General features: G+C 39.5%; 1 protein-coding gene, 1 non-coding gene and 1 pseudogene across 3 annotated transcripts in view; 1 reads left to right on the plus strand and 2 right to left on the minus strand.

Moving 5' to 3' along the window:
* Nucleotides 1–6607, minus strand: part of LOC143856037 (beta-adaptin-like protein C) — a 30938-nt pseudogene extending 24331 nt beyond the window's left edge. Inside the window, exons 1-2 of the transcript XR_013238091.1 lie at nt 6426–6607; nt 67–264 (exon numbers count right to left, since the gene is read on the minus strand). The product of XR_013238091.1 is annotated as a beta-adaptin-like protein C (transcript). The remainder of the gene's footprint in view (nt 1–66; nt 265–6425) is intronic.
* A 966-nt stretch (nt 6608–7573) lies between these two features.
* Nucleotides 7574–7654, plus strand: TRNAL-AAG (transfer RNA leucine (anticodon AAG)). Its single transcript has one exon. It is a non-coding gene; the product is annotated as a tRNA-Leu (tRNA).
* Nucleotides 7655–12069: 4415 nt separating this feature from the next.
* LOC143856038 (uncharacterized) lies at nt 12070–14002 on the minus strand. Its single transcript, XM_077366079.1, has 5 exons — nt 13649–14002; nt 13321–13556; nt 12830–13206; nt 12246–12583; nt 12070–12159 (listed from the first exon to the last, which is right to left on the minus strand). Exons 1-5 carry the CDS (start codon nt 14000–14002, stop codon nt 12070–12072), a joined length of 1395 nt encoding a protein of 464 aa, XP_077222194.1.
* Between the last annotated feature and the right edge of the window lie 1574 nt (nt 14003–15576).

A 15576-nucleotide genomic window follows, 5' to 3' on the forward strand; every position in this document is an offset into this window, starting at 1 on the left:
TGGCTCCATTAAAATTCATACCGATGAATAAATCAAGGAAAAATGTATAATTCAAAAGCAATTTACCTTCACGAATGTATTTACAGCAAGTATAGCTAGGTCAGGTTGACTTTTCGCGTAGTTTATAAGATATAAATAGACAAGCTTCTTCAACTCCAAATTCTCTGTCTGCATGCAGTTCACCACGTCCGTGAACAATGATGAAACATCCTTCCCAACAGTCATTGCAGCAATTACCTTCTTCACGGCATCCTTTTTCTTATCCTAAAAGGCGTATTAATAAGAGTAAGCTTAATATGTCAATAAACAAGTCTGAAGGAAACCCCCTGTTAACCATAAACCAACTCATTGGGCAAGCACGCATTACAGCCATGATTGGCAAGCATACAGACAAAATACCAAGAACCATGAGATTTTATAGTAAAAGATGAAGGAATAAACTAATTTTAAGATTAAGAACAAGACGCATATGCTCTAGCATAAGGAGAGGAAATTGGCAATAGAACTTTTCGAAAGATGCAACGGTTAGCAAGAAATTGATGTTTGAATCTTCCATCCAATATTGCCCAATATTTTCCTTTTTAGGTTCATCGCTTAGTAAAATAGCATAATTAAGGAATAATTAATATTAGAGATTGATGTTTGAATCTTCCATCCAATATTGCCTTTTCTCTTTGTAAAATAGCATAATTAAGGAATAATTAATATTAGAAATTGATGTTTGAACTTTGAATCTTCCATCCAATATTGTCTTTTCCCTTCTCTTTTCTTTCTCAGTTGTTTTGCATTTTGACCACCTCTGTCACTTTCTTTCTTTTTTTAATGTTGGATTAGTCCCTCTAATAAAATTTCATCAATATTAAAAAATAAAAAGAATTTTAGTGCAGTTTTTTTTCATCTTTCCGATAAGTGGACATTGGCTGACCTTTTCTTCTGCTCCATCACAGAATATGTCCATGCAGATGAAAATAACAAGTGACAGTGGATAGCAATTCAATACAATAAGGAATTCAGAACCCAGTCTTGCATGATAGAATTTTAGTGGCTAAGAAACTAAAGCATGGGATTTCTGATTAAAGGTTGTTTCACATTTTGTGGACTGCAAAAGATAAGCATTCCGTCAAATGATTTATTGCAAGTTTTCTCAGTCGATTTGGCATTCCCATTTTGGTCCTCGAAGGGGCAGACAAGAAGACCACCTACAGACATGATCTGATCTGAACTCCCACAATGCAAGAAAAGAACTGCAGCTTCTAATTGTTGACATTTGTCACGACCTTGTGGAAAATATGGACGGAGCATAATTGTTGCACTTCCATAAAACAAAAAAAATGTGAATCGAACCATGAGCTTTACAATCCAACACTACGCACTTGATCACTTTACCATGAAATCACCTAGTGTTATATAATAGAAGTTATATGCAGATATATAAACCTAAGGTGTTCTGAATAAAAGAACACCGTAGTTTTTCTGAATATTTTAACAATTCCCCACTAAATTAAATAAAAGAACACTATAGTTTTCTGAATTTTTTAGTATTTCCCCACTAAATTATTCCCCAATCTGAAATTGGTAACCATGGATTTGATAATACCATCGGCCATCATTGGGATTCCGATTTAGAGTCCACCATCTCGTGATAGGGGTGCAACTTGGGCCAGGCTCAACCCGAACCCGACGGGTTCAGCCTGAATTTGGATCGGGTTGGGTTGGCACTTCCTCGGGTTGGGTTGGGTTAGGGTTGGGAAAAGCCAACGGTTAGAGTTGAGTCCTTGGCAACCCGAACCCTACCTCCATTCTCTAATTTTATCTAATATCCTTTGGGTTATAGTATTATTCTGTTTGGCCCAAGGTGAACTCGAACAAACCAGACTCATCCTGACCTGATTTCAGGTTAGATGGGTTGGATTAGGGTTGAGAGATTTAGAAGCAGGTTGGGTTAGGGTTGACCATCCTCAACACGAGGCCCGGTTGGGTTAGGGTTGAGGGAATGCTACCTAGGGTTGGGTTAGGGTTGGGCTCAACCCGATCCAACCCGACCCAAGTTGTACGCCTATCTCGTGAGTGATTCAAGATTAACTTTGGCTATAACAGTAGAAACAATTGTGTCTAGATGGTTTTAGATGAATGGTAAATAATAATGCCAAATGAGTCATATTGGAGTTCGTTGAATCATTTGAGTACAGAAGCTCCTAGGGTGGCCGATGCATTGAATCAAAACTCGGAATCCTTTTTTAAAATTATCCATTGGTTATTCCAGGCTACTCTCAATATCATCCAGTGGACTAAGGAGAGAGACCTACGGGGGTGGGGGTCCATACATATTATTAAGTAGAAGGAAGGATGTTTCTTTAGTAACTCAGATTGATCAGGTCCTCCTAAGCCCCAAAAGTTTATGCAAATGAGCTACTTAAAAGTTTTAGCAGTGGCTACCGGTCCTCCCTTCAAATTGAAGAAGTTACATGGCAACTTGGCAACTCTCAGGTTTAGCCTAGCAATGAAAGCCCAAAATTACAAGAATCCAAGCCAGGCTACATATCCAGATGGTGCTCATGGCCCTAGTTGTAATCATTGAATCACTACAAGAATCACATCTACTCTGAAAGGATGTCTTTTCTGCATTTTTCAGTGAGATTGGTGATATGTATACTTTGGGTGTAGTTTAGTCAACTACAAGATTGCCAACAGAGGAAAAAAATCCTTTCTTCCGATCCTACAAGTTCATCCTTCAAATCTTGATTTACCGATTTCCCTACAGAATGGAAAATGAATTTACACCTCCCATCAAATTAACAACTTTCTTTCCTATCAAAGTTATCAACATCAGGTAGGGAAGCTGTATCAACAAATTAACCTGCCAAATAAACTTCAAGCCAGAGCAGATGACACATCCAGAGCAGAAAAAAAGATGATAGAGGAAATCAAAGCATTTGAAAAAACTAGCGAGGTGCAAACATACAGTAATCTATTGAAAGGTATCGAGCTACGCATGCATGTAGCGGACGGGTTTTCACAAACACATAGAATACATTGTTTAGAACATTTGCTCACTAACCATAAGGGAGTGATTTTGTCAGCTGTGACAAACAAATCGTGCCCATCACATCGATTAGATGTGAAAAATGTGCCTTCTAATTTACCTCCAATAGGAATTCTGTATGGCAATTCCACACGGGTTTTTACTTCAGGGGAACAAAGACAAGGTCCCAATTTGTTGCGCATCATAAGGGGTTTTTACTAGTAAACTAGTAAACTAAAGAGAGCAAACTCATAGCATAATAAACTAAGGAATATATCATTTCCCAATAATACCGTAGTCAATGGAAAATTATTGTGCCTCGAGATTTATCATAATTTCATAACCATCTTTTTCATTTAGAAAAGAGGATATGCCAGTCCCTTCTATGTCTTCATCACTGCATAATTGGTTCCTATAAATCGGTTTGTACTGATGGCATTATCACCACACAATGATCTATCAATCCTATTTTTGAAAAAAATGATCTAGCAATCCACAAAATAGTTGCAGAAGGCCACTTAACAGTTGAAACTAAAGGTACTCAGGCCAGCCACAATTGGATGATTACTTCAAATAGATAGAACCTAAATGAGTCATAACAGAAAATCAATGGGAAATTATTATGCCTCAAAATTTATCATAATTTCATAAGCATCTTTTTCATTTAGAAAAGAGGATATGTCAGTCCCTTCCATGTCTTCACTACATAATTGGTTCCTACAAATCGGTTTGTACTGATTGCATTATCACCACACAATGATCAATCAATCCTATTTAAAAAAAAAATTGATCTATCAATCCACAAAATAGTCGCAGAAGGCCACTTAACAGTTGAAACTAAAGGTACTGAGGCCAACCACAATTGGATGATTACTTCAACTAGATAGAACCTAAATGAGTCATAACAGAAAAGCATAAACTATAATCGAGGGATAACCCAATAATCCTTCACTAAGTGTCTATTCCTATTAACAGATATCACATCACACTCTCATAGGTGATATCACAAATTCTGCTTCAGGAATCCAGTGAGCCTTCCAAGAAAACTTCCCTTAATGATGACAAGAAAACTTTTGGTGATTTACTTCCCTATAAACCAGAATGAATAATCAAGACCCATCAAGGTATGATCCAGAGGGTAGTTAATCAAGAACCTCTATAAGTTCCTTAAGCAACTGAAAACATTTGTGGTGGTTTTTTTTTTTTTCTTTGAAGTGAATTTGTGATGTTGATCTTTTCCTCTTTTCCCTTTTTTTTTTTTTTTTTTTTTTTGAAGACATAGGGTATCCCCACGCCATTTTAGGGCGGGACTGATCCCTATGGATGCAGGCAATCACCCATAAACCACGAGCATCGGGTAACTCTGAGGGAACTCGAACTCAGGCATTTTTAGAAAACCCATAGAGAAAACAAGCAACTAGAAGATGACGTCACTGAAAAGGAATACAATGAAAGAAAGAAACTATAAAGGGATAAGGTCTCCAATAACAAGTGATTCCCTTGTGACAGCTTCCATAGGACCTGTTTGTTTAAGATTATGACAACCGATTGTGAGTGCCAAACCGATTATTGGACACAAATTTATGTTGGAATTTGAGTCCAATTAATTGGTTTGGCACTCAATCGGTTGTCATAATCTTAAACGAACAGGGTCTTGGCCAACTGGTCTGCCAGTTGCAATGGCCTCTCAACAAACACGGTCGAACAAAATATCTAACATCGAGACAATATCATGAGCCTCCTCAAAAATGTTGGGAAAGGATAAGGTGACTCAAGTCAAGGGATATCCACTTAATGACGTTACTTGAAACACCTTCCTTAGCCAACTGGTCTGCCATGCTTCCTTCCCAACAGTTACCAAATTTGAACTTCTACCAACCTCTGTGCGTATAAGGTTTCAGGCCTTTCGGCTAATTTTTCCCCACCCCATACATTCCAAAGTAACAAACAGTGAAACCTGTTAAGGTCCATTTTGATGTAAATGTTCACTAGTGGCAGGTGCAATGCAAGTAGATCATGTTTCACGCATTATTGACTGTGTAAAGGATAAAAGAACTGTTGATCTTTCTCTACTTATGCTTGAGTACCTAATATACATAGGGATTTTGCGATTTATCAAGGCTAATAGACGGGTTTTTTCCCAATTTAGCAAAAAAATAGTAATTTTATAATAACATCCTCAAGGTAGTACAGTAAATCTCCTCCAAAATTAACAAAAAGAATGCTAACATTACAAGGTGTTGATATTTCTCTACTTATGCTTGAACACCTAATATACATACGGATTCTGCGATTACTCAAGGCTAATAGACAAATTTTTCCCCAAATTCAACAAAAATATTAATTTTATAATAACCTCCTCAAGGTAGTATGGTAAACCTCCTCCAAAATTAACAAAGAGAATGCCAATATTACAAGGCTTAAAGAAGGCATATTAATTAATCATCATAAAAATTAACAAAGAAAATGGTAATATCAGAAAAAACATCAAGCAATTCCCATGAATCTTCCCCATCTTCAGTACGAAATCCAAACTTTCCACACATTTAAGCAATTGCCGATACATCAAACACTATACAAACACAAACATGACTCCTAAAATGAAATAAACTGCTGAAATCAATCATTTCCCAAACAAAATGATGAAAATCCGATGAGATTTGGTTCCGATCGATCCATATCCAACATCGATCTCATCAATTTCAGATTAACATTTGAAAAAAAAAAAGAATAAAAATAAAATTAAAATTAACAGAAATTGGACTATATAAGAAGAGACAAAAGAAAAGTGAAAATCAAAGACGAGGAGAACGGATCTGATGAGATCTACCCTAAGATAGTCAGATAAAACCCTAATGTTAGGCCCGAAATCGGTTAACAGATGTGACAGTGACGTAAGAGCCGAACTGGAGGACCCGAGAAGCCGAGGTGAGGGAAATAGAGTCCGGATGAACTGTGTTCTGCACAGAAGCAAACGAGGTCAGAATGAGCGACCCGGAGTGTACTCCGGACAGGCCCTTCGACACTCAAGTCAGTATGAGCCGGAGTGAAGAGGGAGTTTTAAGAGTGGTGGGTGAGAAGTTATTACCCTGATTTATGAGCTTTGGAAGCCCTTTTATAGGGGAAGTTTTGGGGTAGGCTTAGGTAATTACCGAACTGCCCTTGCTGACGCGGGATCTGCAGTGGGCCCCCCTCGAGACACGTGCTGGCAGCTGATAGCCTGGTCCGCGGTGGGCCCTCCCCTAGCCACGTGTCGGCAGCTAACAGGCCGCTGCGCTTTTACACCCCATCACCTAAGATCCATAGAATGAAGATCTAATTGAGATAAGAAACGAAATTTCCAAATACTTTAGATCGAAAACGGAAAAACTCGTCAAATGAGAGAGATAGAGAGAGATTTTGCCTTGTACTGAGAATTGAGCTCGTCTTTGAGTTCAGGGATTTCTCCCTTCTTCGTGGTGGAAAAGTACTTAGAATCGTGGCCACTCATCTTCTTCTTCTCCTTCTTCTTCCTCTTGATATTCTTCTCCTTTGCTCTCCATTTTTTGAGGTAAATGGAGAAGAAAATGTGCAAAAGACCAAGATGAGCTTTGCGTTGCCGAGGAATTTTATGTCCGTAACTACGTTCCCAAATTAGAGAGAGTGATTTTTTCGCCCCCACTATAGGATTATGCGCCCCCTTTTATGTTAATAGTGGGGCGCATAATCCTATAGTGGGGCGAGGGGGAGGGAGCATAAGATCCAGCATACAGCCCCATGTTGGATCAAATATCAAGGTCAATGGTTTGAGGTAGTGCTGCAACTTGGGTCGATTTTTTGGAATTCAGGTTGAGCTTTTACCTTAAAATCGGGTCTGGTTGATTCCTATTTATTTTTTAGCAAAAGCTCAAACCCGACCCAACCCAAGTTGTACCCGTAGTATGAGGCTTGTAGCTCAATGGTTTGAGGCTTGGTTTCTCAACCTTGAGGCCTCAGGTTCGGTCACAGCTTTCCGACCAAACCAAAAAAGTATAAAAAAGGGTGGCAATCCTTTATATTTTTTTGAAGTAAAAAACTAAGAAATTTTAGAAAAAATTTCCTTTCCAAACTTCCAAACTTTTCCATAAAATTCCTGCAATCCAAACATGGCCTTAGTAGAAATATTAAGACAATTTGAGCGATCAAAACTAGCAAACCAAAGACTCCTACGACTTTTGTATGAAAGTTGCATATTGCAAACCCGATCCGAAAATAAGGCCATGTTTCGCCACCATGAAAAAAAAATCCATGGAATATTTCTCGGGCCAGATGTGAGACGTGGAGGAGATGGAGAGACTTGAATGAGAGGAGCATGAAAAGCCCAAAAAAACAACAAAACGAAAACTTAATTCTAATTACTTATTTTATTTGCACTAGTTTCTAGGAAATTTTGATGATATCTCCACTCCGGCCACACAATTCTCTCCCTTTGTCTCTCAGCCCTTTTCATACATAGGAGCCCATAAGAATCCCATTGGACGAGCATAAACTTTATAGAGTAAATATAATAAAGAGTCAACCTTGAATAACAAAGTTGAGATGGCCGAGTTGGTCTAAGGCGCCAGATTAAGGTTCTGGTCCGAAAGGGCATGGGTTCAAATCCCACTCTCAACATCATAATTTTTCAAATAACCTTATCACGGGGACCAATGCGTACTGGTGGGGAGAGAATTATCATCGCCCATTATTTTATTCACCAATTTTAGGTAAAATTACTAAGACCCCATTAAATACGTTTCAGCAACCAAAAAAACAATCCCATAACTTTTATATAATTAACAGCACCATACATTTCCTTACATATTAGTGAAGCTTAAAAACAAAGTGGGCCCACGTTGTTTGGATGATCCAAAGCATTCATTTGATGAGCCCTGACATGGATAGGGTGTGCCCAAAAAATCAGCTCCATAAGGTCATCCTAACCCTTCGATTTGTGGGGGTTAAAAAGAATGCTTTGAATCATCCAAACAACGTGGCCAGAAGGTTCTCTAGTCGACCGACAAGAAACAACGGCTGCAACCAGAAGTGTATGAAGCATTTCTCCATCCTTCTTCTCATTAGTTTATTTTTTCAACACTTTTATGCAACGGTGCCTACGAGTTAATTTAGAATACCTCTAAATGAAAGGATACTTTCATTTGAAAGGGCGCCTTTGTGTCTTTTTATCTTCTATAAAAGAAGGCTTGGGTCTCATTTTCCATTAGATTCTCTGCTCTTTCGCTTTTCTCCTATTTTCCCTAATGTCTGTCTTGAACTTGAGGTGCAACCCTTGTTCTTACTCTACGAGGTTGACAACCAAACATTCCTCACCACTTTTCTACAAAGGTAACTACAAGGCTTGTCTCCTACCCGCTGACTACTTACACCATTACTCTACGAGGTAACTACCTGCAACCAAAATGGCCCTTATAGATATCTGTTCTCAATCTCCCCCCCCCCCCCCCCCCCCCCCCACACACACACACACACATCTACCTCTCTATCCAATATTATCCATCCATTTTCTGGTTATATTACATTTTGCTTGAACTTATATATGTTCTTTTTATTCTGGGAAAAAAGGGGCACAAAACAATCACTAAAAGATAAAGGAAGGGAGGTAACTACCTGCAACCAAAATGGCCCTTATAGATCCCCCCACCGGCCCCCCTGTCCAATATCATTCATCCATTTTCTGGTTATTTTACATTTTGCTTGAACTTATATATATATATGCTCTTTTTATTATTATATTTTTTGAATGATGTCTTTTCTGGTTCATGATTCTTAAACAAAACAATTTAAAAGGTTTTTCGTAATAGTGATCAAAAGGAAAAGGGCTTCTTGGGAAAGACCTTTCCTTTAAACTGAAGAGGCCCTTAGATTTCTACATTTATTCCTCTCATAATATTGGTTTTTCATTGAATTTGTAGTTTCTAGCTGCTTCTTTCGAATGTTAGAGCTGACCCATATTCTGAATTTTGAAAAGTATTTTTAATTTTTTAAATACGATTCAATTGATTAGTTGAAAATATTGGTGAAATTTTACTATGCTTATTTGTATCTAAGGCCGTGCTTGGCATCCATGAAATTTTATTTTTCATGGAATATAAGTTTATCCAGTGGTGGTAGAGGGAGGGAATTGAGAGGGCACGAGTGAGGATAGGGTGATAAGTGGGACGGAAACACAGCAAAGAAAAACTAGATGTAATCAAAATAAAGTTTTATATTTCTTATTTTCAGCCACTCGGCAACATCTCCACAATCTTGCCCTCTCAAATTCTCTCCCTCTCCTACTCTTTCTACCCCTCTCTCACCACTTGGCAAACTAAGAGTCCCCGAAAAAAATTTCATGGTCGCCAAACATGACAAAAACAAAAAACTTGTACTGATATATTAATTGTTTAATAAGAAAATCTCAAAATTATGATTGCTAATCCCTTTTCTTATAAAAAAATAATACAAAATGAGATAAAATAAGGAAATGATAAATGCACCCCTTTATTACTTGGGACACCCAGCTACAAGGTATCCATGACTGCAAAGGTCTGATGAACTTCACATTTAGGGTCTGTTCACTTGTTTTTTCGGGAAAGGAAAAGAAAAGGTTTCCCGAGAATCTGACGTGGCAAAAGGAAAAGAAATCCCGAGAAACTGTGCAGGAAAAGGTTTCCCACGCCTGTTCACTTGTGCAGGAAATCCCAGAAAATTGTACAGGAAAAGGTTTCCCATGCCTGTTCACTTGCCAATTAAACATTGGTGGGAAACCTAAACATAAAAAATCATTTTAAACATTTTAATCATTTTTGAAATATACATGTTCTCATTTTCCTTCCTTCTTTTCCATAGATTGTTGAAGAATTAATGCATATAAACCAATATTTTTCAAAATTACGTTACACCACGGATGATCCAAACCGTCCATTTGGATTACAACATAAATAGGAGGTTCCCCAAAAGTCATTTCCATAGCATGATCCTAACCCTCCGGTCTATAGAGGGACTGGACGTTGTGGGTCTGTTCTACATTAGAGGGCTAGGATCATCCTGTCCAAACATTTTTGGGCATAAAAAGGGTCACATTTCTAACTCTACGGTTTGAGGATAAAAATGGTGGTTCCCACCAAATACCACCCTTGATATTTGATCCAACGGCAGCCTCTTAAAAAGTGTGCTGCTATTGGAACAACTATCATGGGTGGTGCCCTTTCAAGGTACTTGATGGTTGGGCGCACCATATAAAAAATCGGTTTTTCTAACTCATCCCATCTTTTGTCTCCATAACAGAGTTTACAAAGGGGTATTTTGTGTCATTTTAACACTTCTTGCACATAGATGTTTTGAAGAATATGAGGAATCCCTAACGTGGTTCAAACTAGCATCTTCATACACTTGCCCCAAACTATTGCTTTGAGGCTTCTTATAAATCCGGGGAGCACTTTGCACCTAGAAGTAAAGAAATCATATCAACCATCATCATTGACATTTCTATAAACATAAACCCAAGGGGGCATGCCATTATTTTAGTACATAAAATGCTTTAATATGGTTACTGCAAGAACAACTTTCAGCGCTAAGATTTCAAGGCAACAAAGTATTTTTTTTTTTGGTAGGCAACAAAGTAATATTTCTATACACTGAATGGTCTTCAGGTACAACCATAAAAAGCAAGTGGTTTCTCATGATACCATCTCTCATTTCAGTTCTTGCTTTCCATCTCATTCACCACTAAATATTTCATTCATATATGTCACAACGGCAACACTGGTCAAAACATTTGATGGTCAACATTTGTCAACATAAGCTAACCTCCAAAACATAGACGTAGAAAAATAAACTTGTGTACTCCCTACATACACGAGTTAGCACTGAAGCATATTAGCCCACAACGAAAACTAACTACACGATGAACCCGTCACATCAAAACTTGTCGAGCCTTGGGAATCCAGATGAAGATGGTTGGTCTATGCTTTCCTATCTTCCCTGGGCCCACTATTGGCTTGTATAAATGCTCGAAGGGCAACCTCTGCCTCATCCCTAGAACCGTAGGACCGGTAGCATGCTCCACTAAACTTGTTCACTTGATCGTGACAGTCTTGCCAACTGTCATATACACCTACCTGCCTTCCCTTGAAGACCACATAAAATTTTATTTTGCCCATTAGCCTGCAGGAATGCAATTAAAAATAATATAATGAAAATAACATACAAGTACTAATAACCACCACTAACATAAACAACATAACCATAGTTTGTCATCATACCATTAATTTCTCACCACCTACATAAGCAACACAAACCTGCTGGACATACCCACCAACATAACCAAAAGTTTCAAACATAACCGTATCCAAACAACACAACATAACCAACCATAACAGTATCCAACCATAACATCAACCATAAACAGAATAACATGAGTTTCCCACCACCAACATAAGGTTGAGAACCTACCATAACAATATCCAAAAAATCTAACTTCAAAATAAGAAATACTCAACCCACCATCAAAAGAGCGAAATACTGGAACGACCAAAACCAGATATAGGGAGAAGCTACTGCTCTAAAATAGCGATAACTACCTCGTATGTCCCTCGTCCTCCAGGGAAAGGAAGACCTCATCTTCCTTATGATGGGTATGGAGGTACATGTAGGCTCTAACCCGCTCCCTGTAGAAGAAATTCTCCATGCTCATCATCAAGTCTTTAAGATGACTGAGGTCGTGCACCTCGGCAGTCGATGTGATGGCATCAGCCGTCATCCTGATACTGTCGGACAACCTATCCATATTTTGTCCAAGCTTTGCATCAGCACCCCGCCTCATCTTTCCGCTGCTACCCGGAGTAGGCGCTTTCACAGGGGATGAGTCACTGAACCCCATGCTAGCGTCTCTAATAGGAGAAGAATGGCGTGATATGAACATCGTGGAGGATCTAGAGGAGTAGCTACAGGGGGAATCTGTCGGCCATATCGTCGAGCCCCACTGGGTCGCTGGAAGGAAAATTACCCAACTCATCCTGGAAAGGGGCATGGCTGTCGTCAAGAAACTCTCATGTAGCATGATCCTCCCCAAACACATACTTCCATTCTTCATAAAGGGGGTAACGGGTGTTAAAGAACCGAAGGTGTCCGGGAGTACTCTGGAAAAAAATGGTGTAATTGTAAGTAATGAGTGGAAACTGATTACAGAGAAAAACAAATCAACCACAAAAGTATTGGAGATTACCTGCAGGTAATCATTCTTCACTTCATCCTCAACACTTATTTTGCATTGTATTGTATCCCAACCAAAACCGCTGCGACTGAGGATAGTGTGAACAATCCTGTAATTCGTTTTCATTGTCTTCATTCTGTTCCTCACATGATCTTTCGTGATATCCCTTCCAATTCTAATGGTAAGATCCTGTGCCACCGCGTTTAATGCAAGCTTTTTAAACCCGTTAGCAATCTTGTTGCCCTCGGCAACCTGATGAGCTAAGCTTGTAACAAGTAGTCTATCCTCATCCTCTCCCCAGTGATTTTTTTTCCTCCCTTTCGACACCCCTGAAGTAGACGCCATCTTACCTGTGACATTGTTCATGTAGGAAACATGATACCATCAAACAGAAGACACAAAAGTAGTACTAAAAGCAAAAACGCATTCATCCCAAAGACAAAGTAATAAAAGCAAAGTGTAATAAGAGCAAAGTATTCAGGAGTGAACATAGATACAACCCAAAGACAGATAATAAAATGTAATACTAAACAACAGATCATCCTAAGTATGACCACGGCGTGCCTGGAAATCACGCCACAAATGATCCATAATGCCTGTACGGATCAGTCCTCCTGCTCTCACATCCTCGGCCCTAGAAATAGGGGGCAAAGGAACAAGTGGCGGAATCTCCTCCGGAGAGGCTACTTCCAACTCACGGTCAACCACTTCAATGTACCCATCGTTTGGCATCTCCCTCCTGATGTGGTTGTGGACGCAGCAACAGTCTAACACAATGTCCACCTGCCGTTTTAAAGGATACATGGGTGGTGAATTTATTATGGTGAATCGCTTCTTCAGGACCCCAAAAGTTCGCTCGATTACATTCCTAACCCCTGAATGCCTCTGATTATATAACTCCTCAGGAGATTGAGGCATGCGCCACTCCTCAGGAGATTGAGGCCTGCGCCCCCTGATCTCGTTCAGGTGGTAACTAGGGCCGCAGAATGGAGTTATAAAATGAGCCAGGCATGGGTACCCAGCATCGGCAAGGTAGTATTTTCCTGCACTCACAAGAAGGATTATGTCTAAGTTTCATAACTCATACCATAAGTACCGGGTGGACACGAAATGGGTTTTCGCGAGTGATAAAGTGGATGCCAAGACCCGTGAGTCTGATGCCGACCCCTCCCACCCAGCTAACACGTAAGTGAACTTCATGTCGAAGTCACATGCAGCGAGCACATTCTGAGATGGGTATCCCTTACGACACCAAAATCTGCCATTCAACTCTGCACTTACTCTTGCATGCATGTGAGTCCCGTCGATTGCACCAATGCAATCCTACAATGTACACATTAAACATCAGGATACGTCAGCATATGAACCTAAGGCCCTAATCAGTTACTAACAAATACAGAGGTAATGCTTGCTACCTTAAAGTAGGGCATCCAGTTCTGATTTCCAGCGATTTGATGTGGTGTCTCCGTTGAAGGAGGTAAGATGAACAAGTGCCAGATATTTAGCACGGCATCCAAAACCTTGTTAAAATACTTCAAAACCGTCACCCCTGACCGTCTAATTACTGCCCTAACATGGCGGTTCCTATCGCTGTGACCAAGTATTTGTAAGAAAATGGCCACTTGTTCCTCGACACAACAGTTGATTGTGTCTTCGAGTAGGGCCGTGTTTCTTAAGATGGCCACAAAAGTGCGGAAGCAGCGAACATCCATACGAAGCACAGCGACACAGTGATTCTCTGCATGTGTGATACATGTAACATATTCCATGTGGGTTAGGTACCCTGATTCGTAAGGGGCTCTTGTCCTGCGCTGAAGGTTTCATCTAATCCTAAATAACAATGCAGACTTCGTAGCCATAACTACCGCTGCTGCTCGAACAATCATCATCCTCCTATTTACTGCTTCTCGCGGCATGATGGTAGCCCTACAACACCCACAATCCCCTTTCAGAAAAAACATCCAAGCTCCCAACCACCAAAGGACCCACAACCACCCATTCAAACATAGGCACCACATAGAAAGCAATCCCAAGCATAGATAATAAGAAGCCCCAAACACGACACGGAATGGGGCTTATAGGAGAAAATATACCTTAAGATCCGAACAGTAGTAGTAGGAGTGAAAGAGGGAGGGAGAACAGAAACGTCGTTCGGTGCCGGAGAGAAGAGTCTACCAAAAAAAGAAGAAAGATGTATGAGAATGGACTTTTGAAACAACACAACACATATGAAAGTAATAAACAAATTGCTATCAAACAATATATAATTTTAAACTATCAAACATCATAACCAAAAGGAAAACAAGATGACTGGTGATAATCACCATACAGGCGACTATTGTTAAAGGAAAACTAGTGATAACCAAAAGGAAAACAACACTTCCAATTTGATTTACACTATCACTACTGTTAAAGCAGTTCCACAACTAGGAATGAGACAGCCTTTCACAGGACTTTAGACAAACACCATGCAGGCGACTTCCATTCACTAGTAAAAACTTCAAATCCTATCTAAAATACTAAATGGATCTACCTAAAAAATATAAGGGTGCAGTAACTGACCTAAATCAGTTCCACTAGCTATGGTTGGTTCTCATTTTATAATAGAATCATGGTTGCAATTTCTTTATAAATTCATGGTTTTACACAAACCAGTGAGCATATACAAGCCATGGGTTGAATTTCACTATAAATTCATGGTTTTACACAAACCAGTGAGCAATAACAAAGCCATGTCATTTAACTTCAGTATAAATTCATAGGTTTTACACAAAGCAGTGAGCATATACAAACCAGTGAGCATACACAAAGCAGTGAGCATATCCAACAAACTTAGCAAACCCTAGTTCACCCGATCCATAGCTAAAACCCACAAAACCCACAAAAAATCCATAGCTAAAACCCAGAAATTCCATAGCTAAAACCCACAAAAAATTCATAGCAAAAACCCAGAAAATCCATAGCTAAAACCCACAAAAAATCCGTAGCTAAAACCTAGAAAATCCATAGCTAAAACCCACAAAAAATCCGTAGCTAAAACCCACAAAATCCATAGCTAAAACCCACAAAATCCATATGGCTATACATCTTTCTCTACCAAAACTCCCAAAAAAAAAAGGAGAGGAAGAAGACGACGGACAGAGATAGAGCAGGGAGAGGATGGCCTACCTGATGCGAGCTGCGTGTAGGATCTCACCAAACTGAGAGAGAGAGAGAGAGAGAGCTTCGTGGAAGGAGCGACGACGAAGACGATAGGGTTTATGCGTCTGGGTTGGTAGAAAGAAGACGAGGGTTTTGTGTTTTTACTTCTCTCACCAAACGGCTTTACTGCCTCACCCAACGA

Source organism: Tasmannia lanceolata, unplaced genomic scaffold (assembly GCF_043159265.1).
Source record: "Tasmannia lanceolata isolate RefF3 unplaced genomic scaffold, GAP_Taslan_0.1 ptg000023l, whole genome shotgun sequence".
In the NCBI taxonomy this organism is placed as follows: Eukaryota; Viridiplantae; Streptophyta; class Magnoliopsida; order Canellales; family Winteraceae; genus Tasmannia; species Tasmannia lanceolata.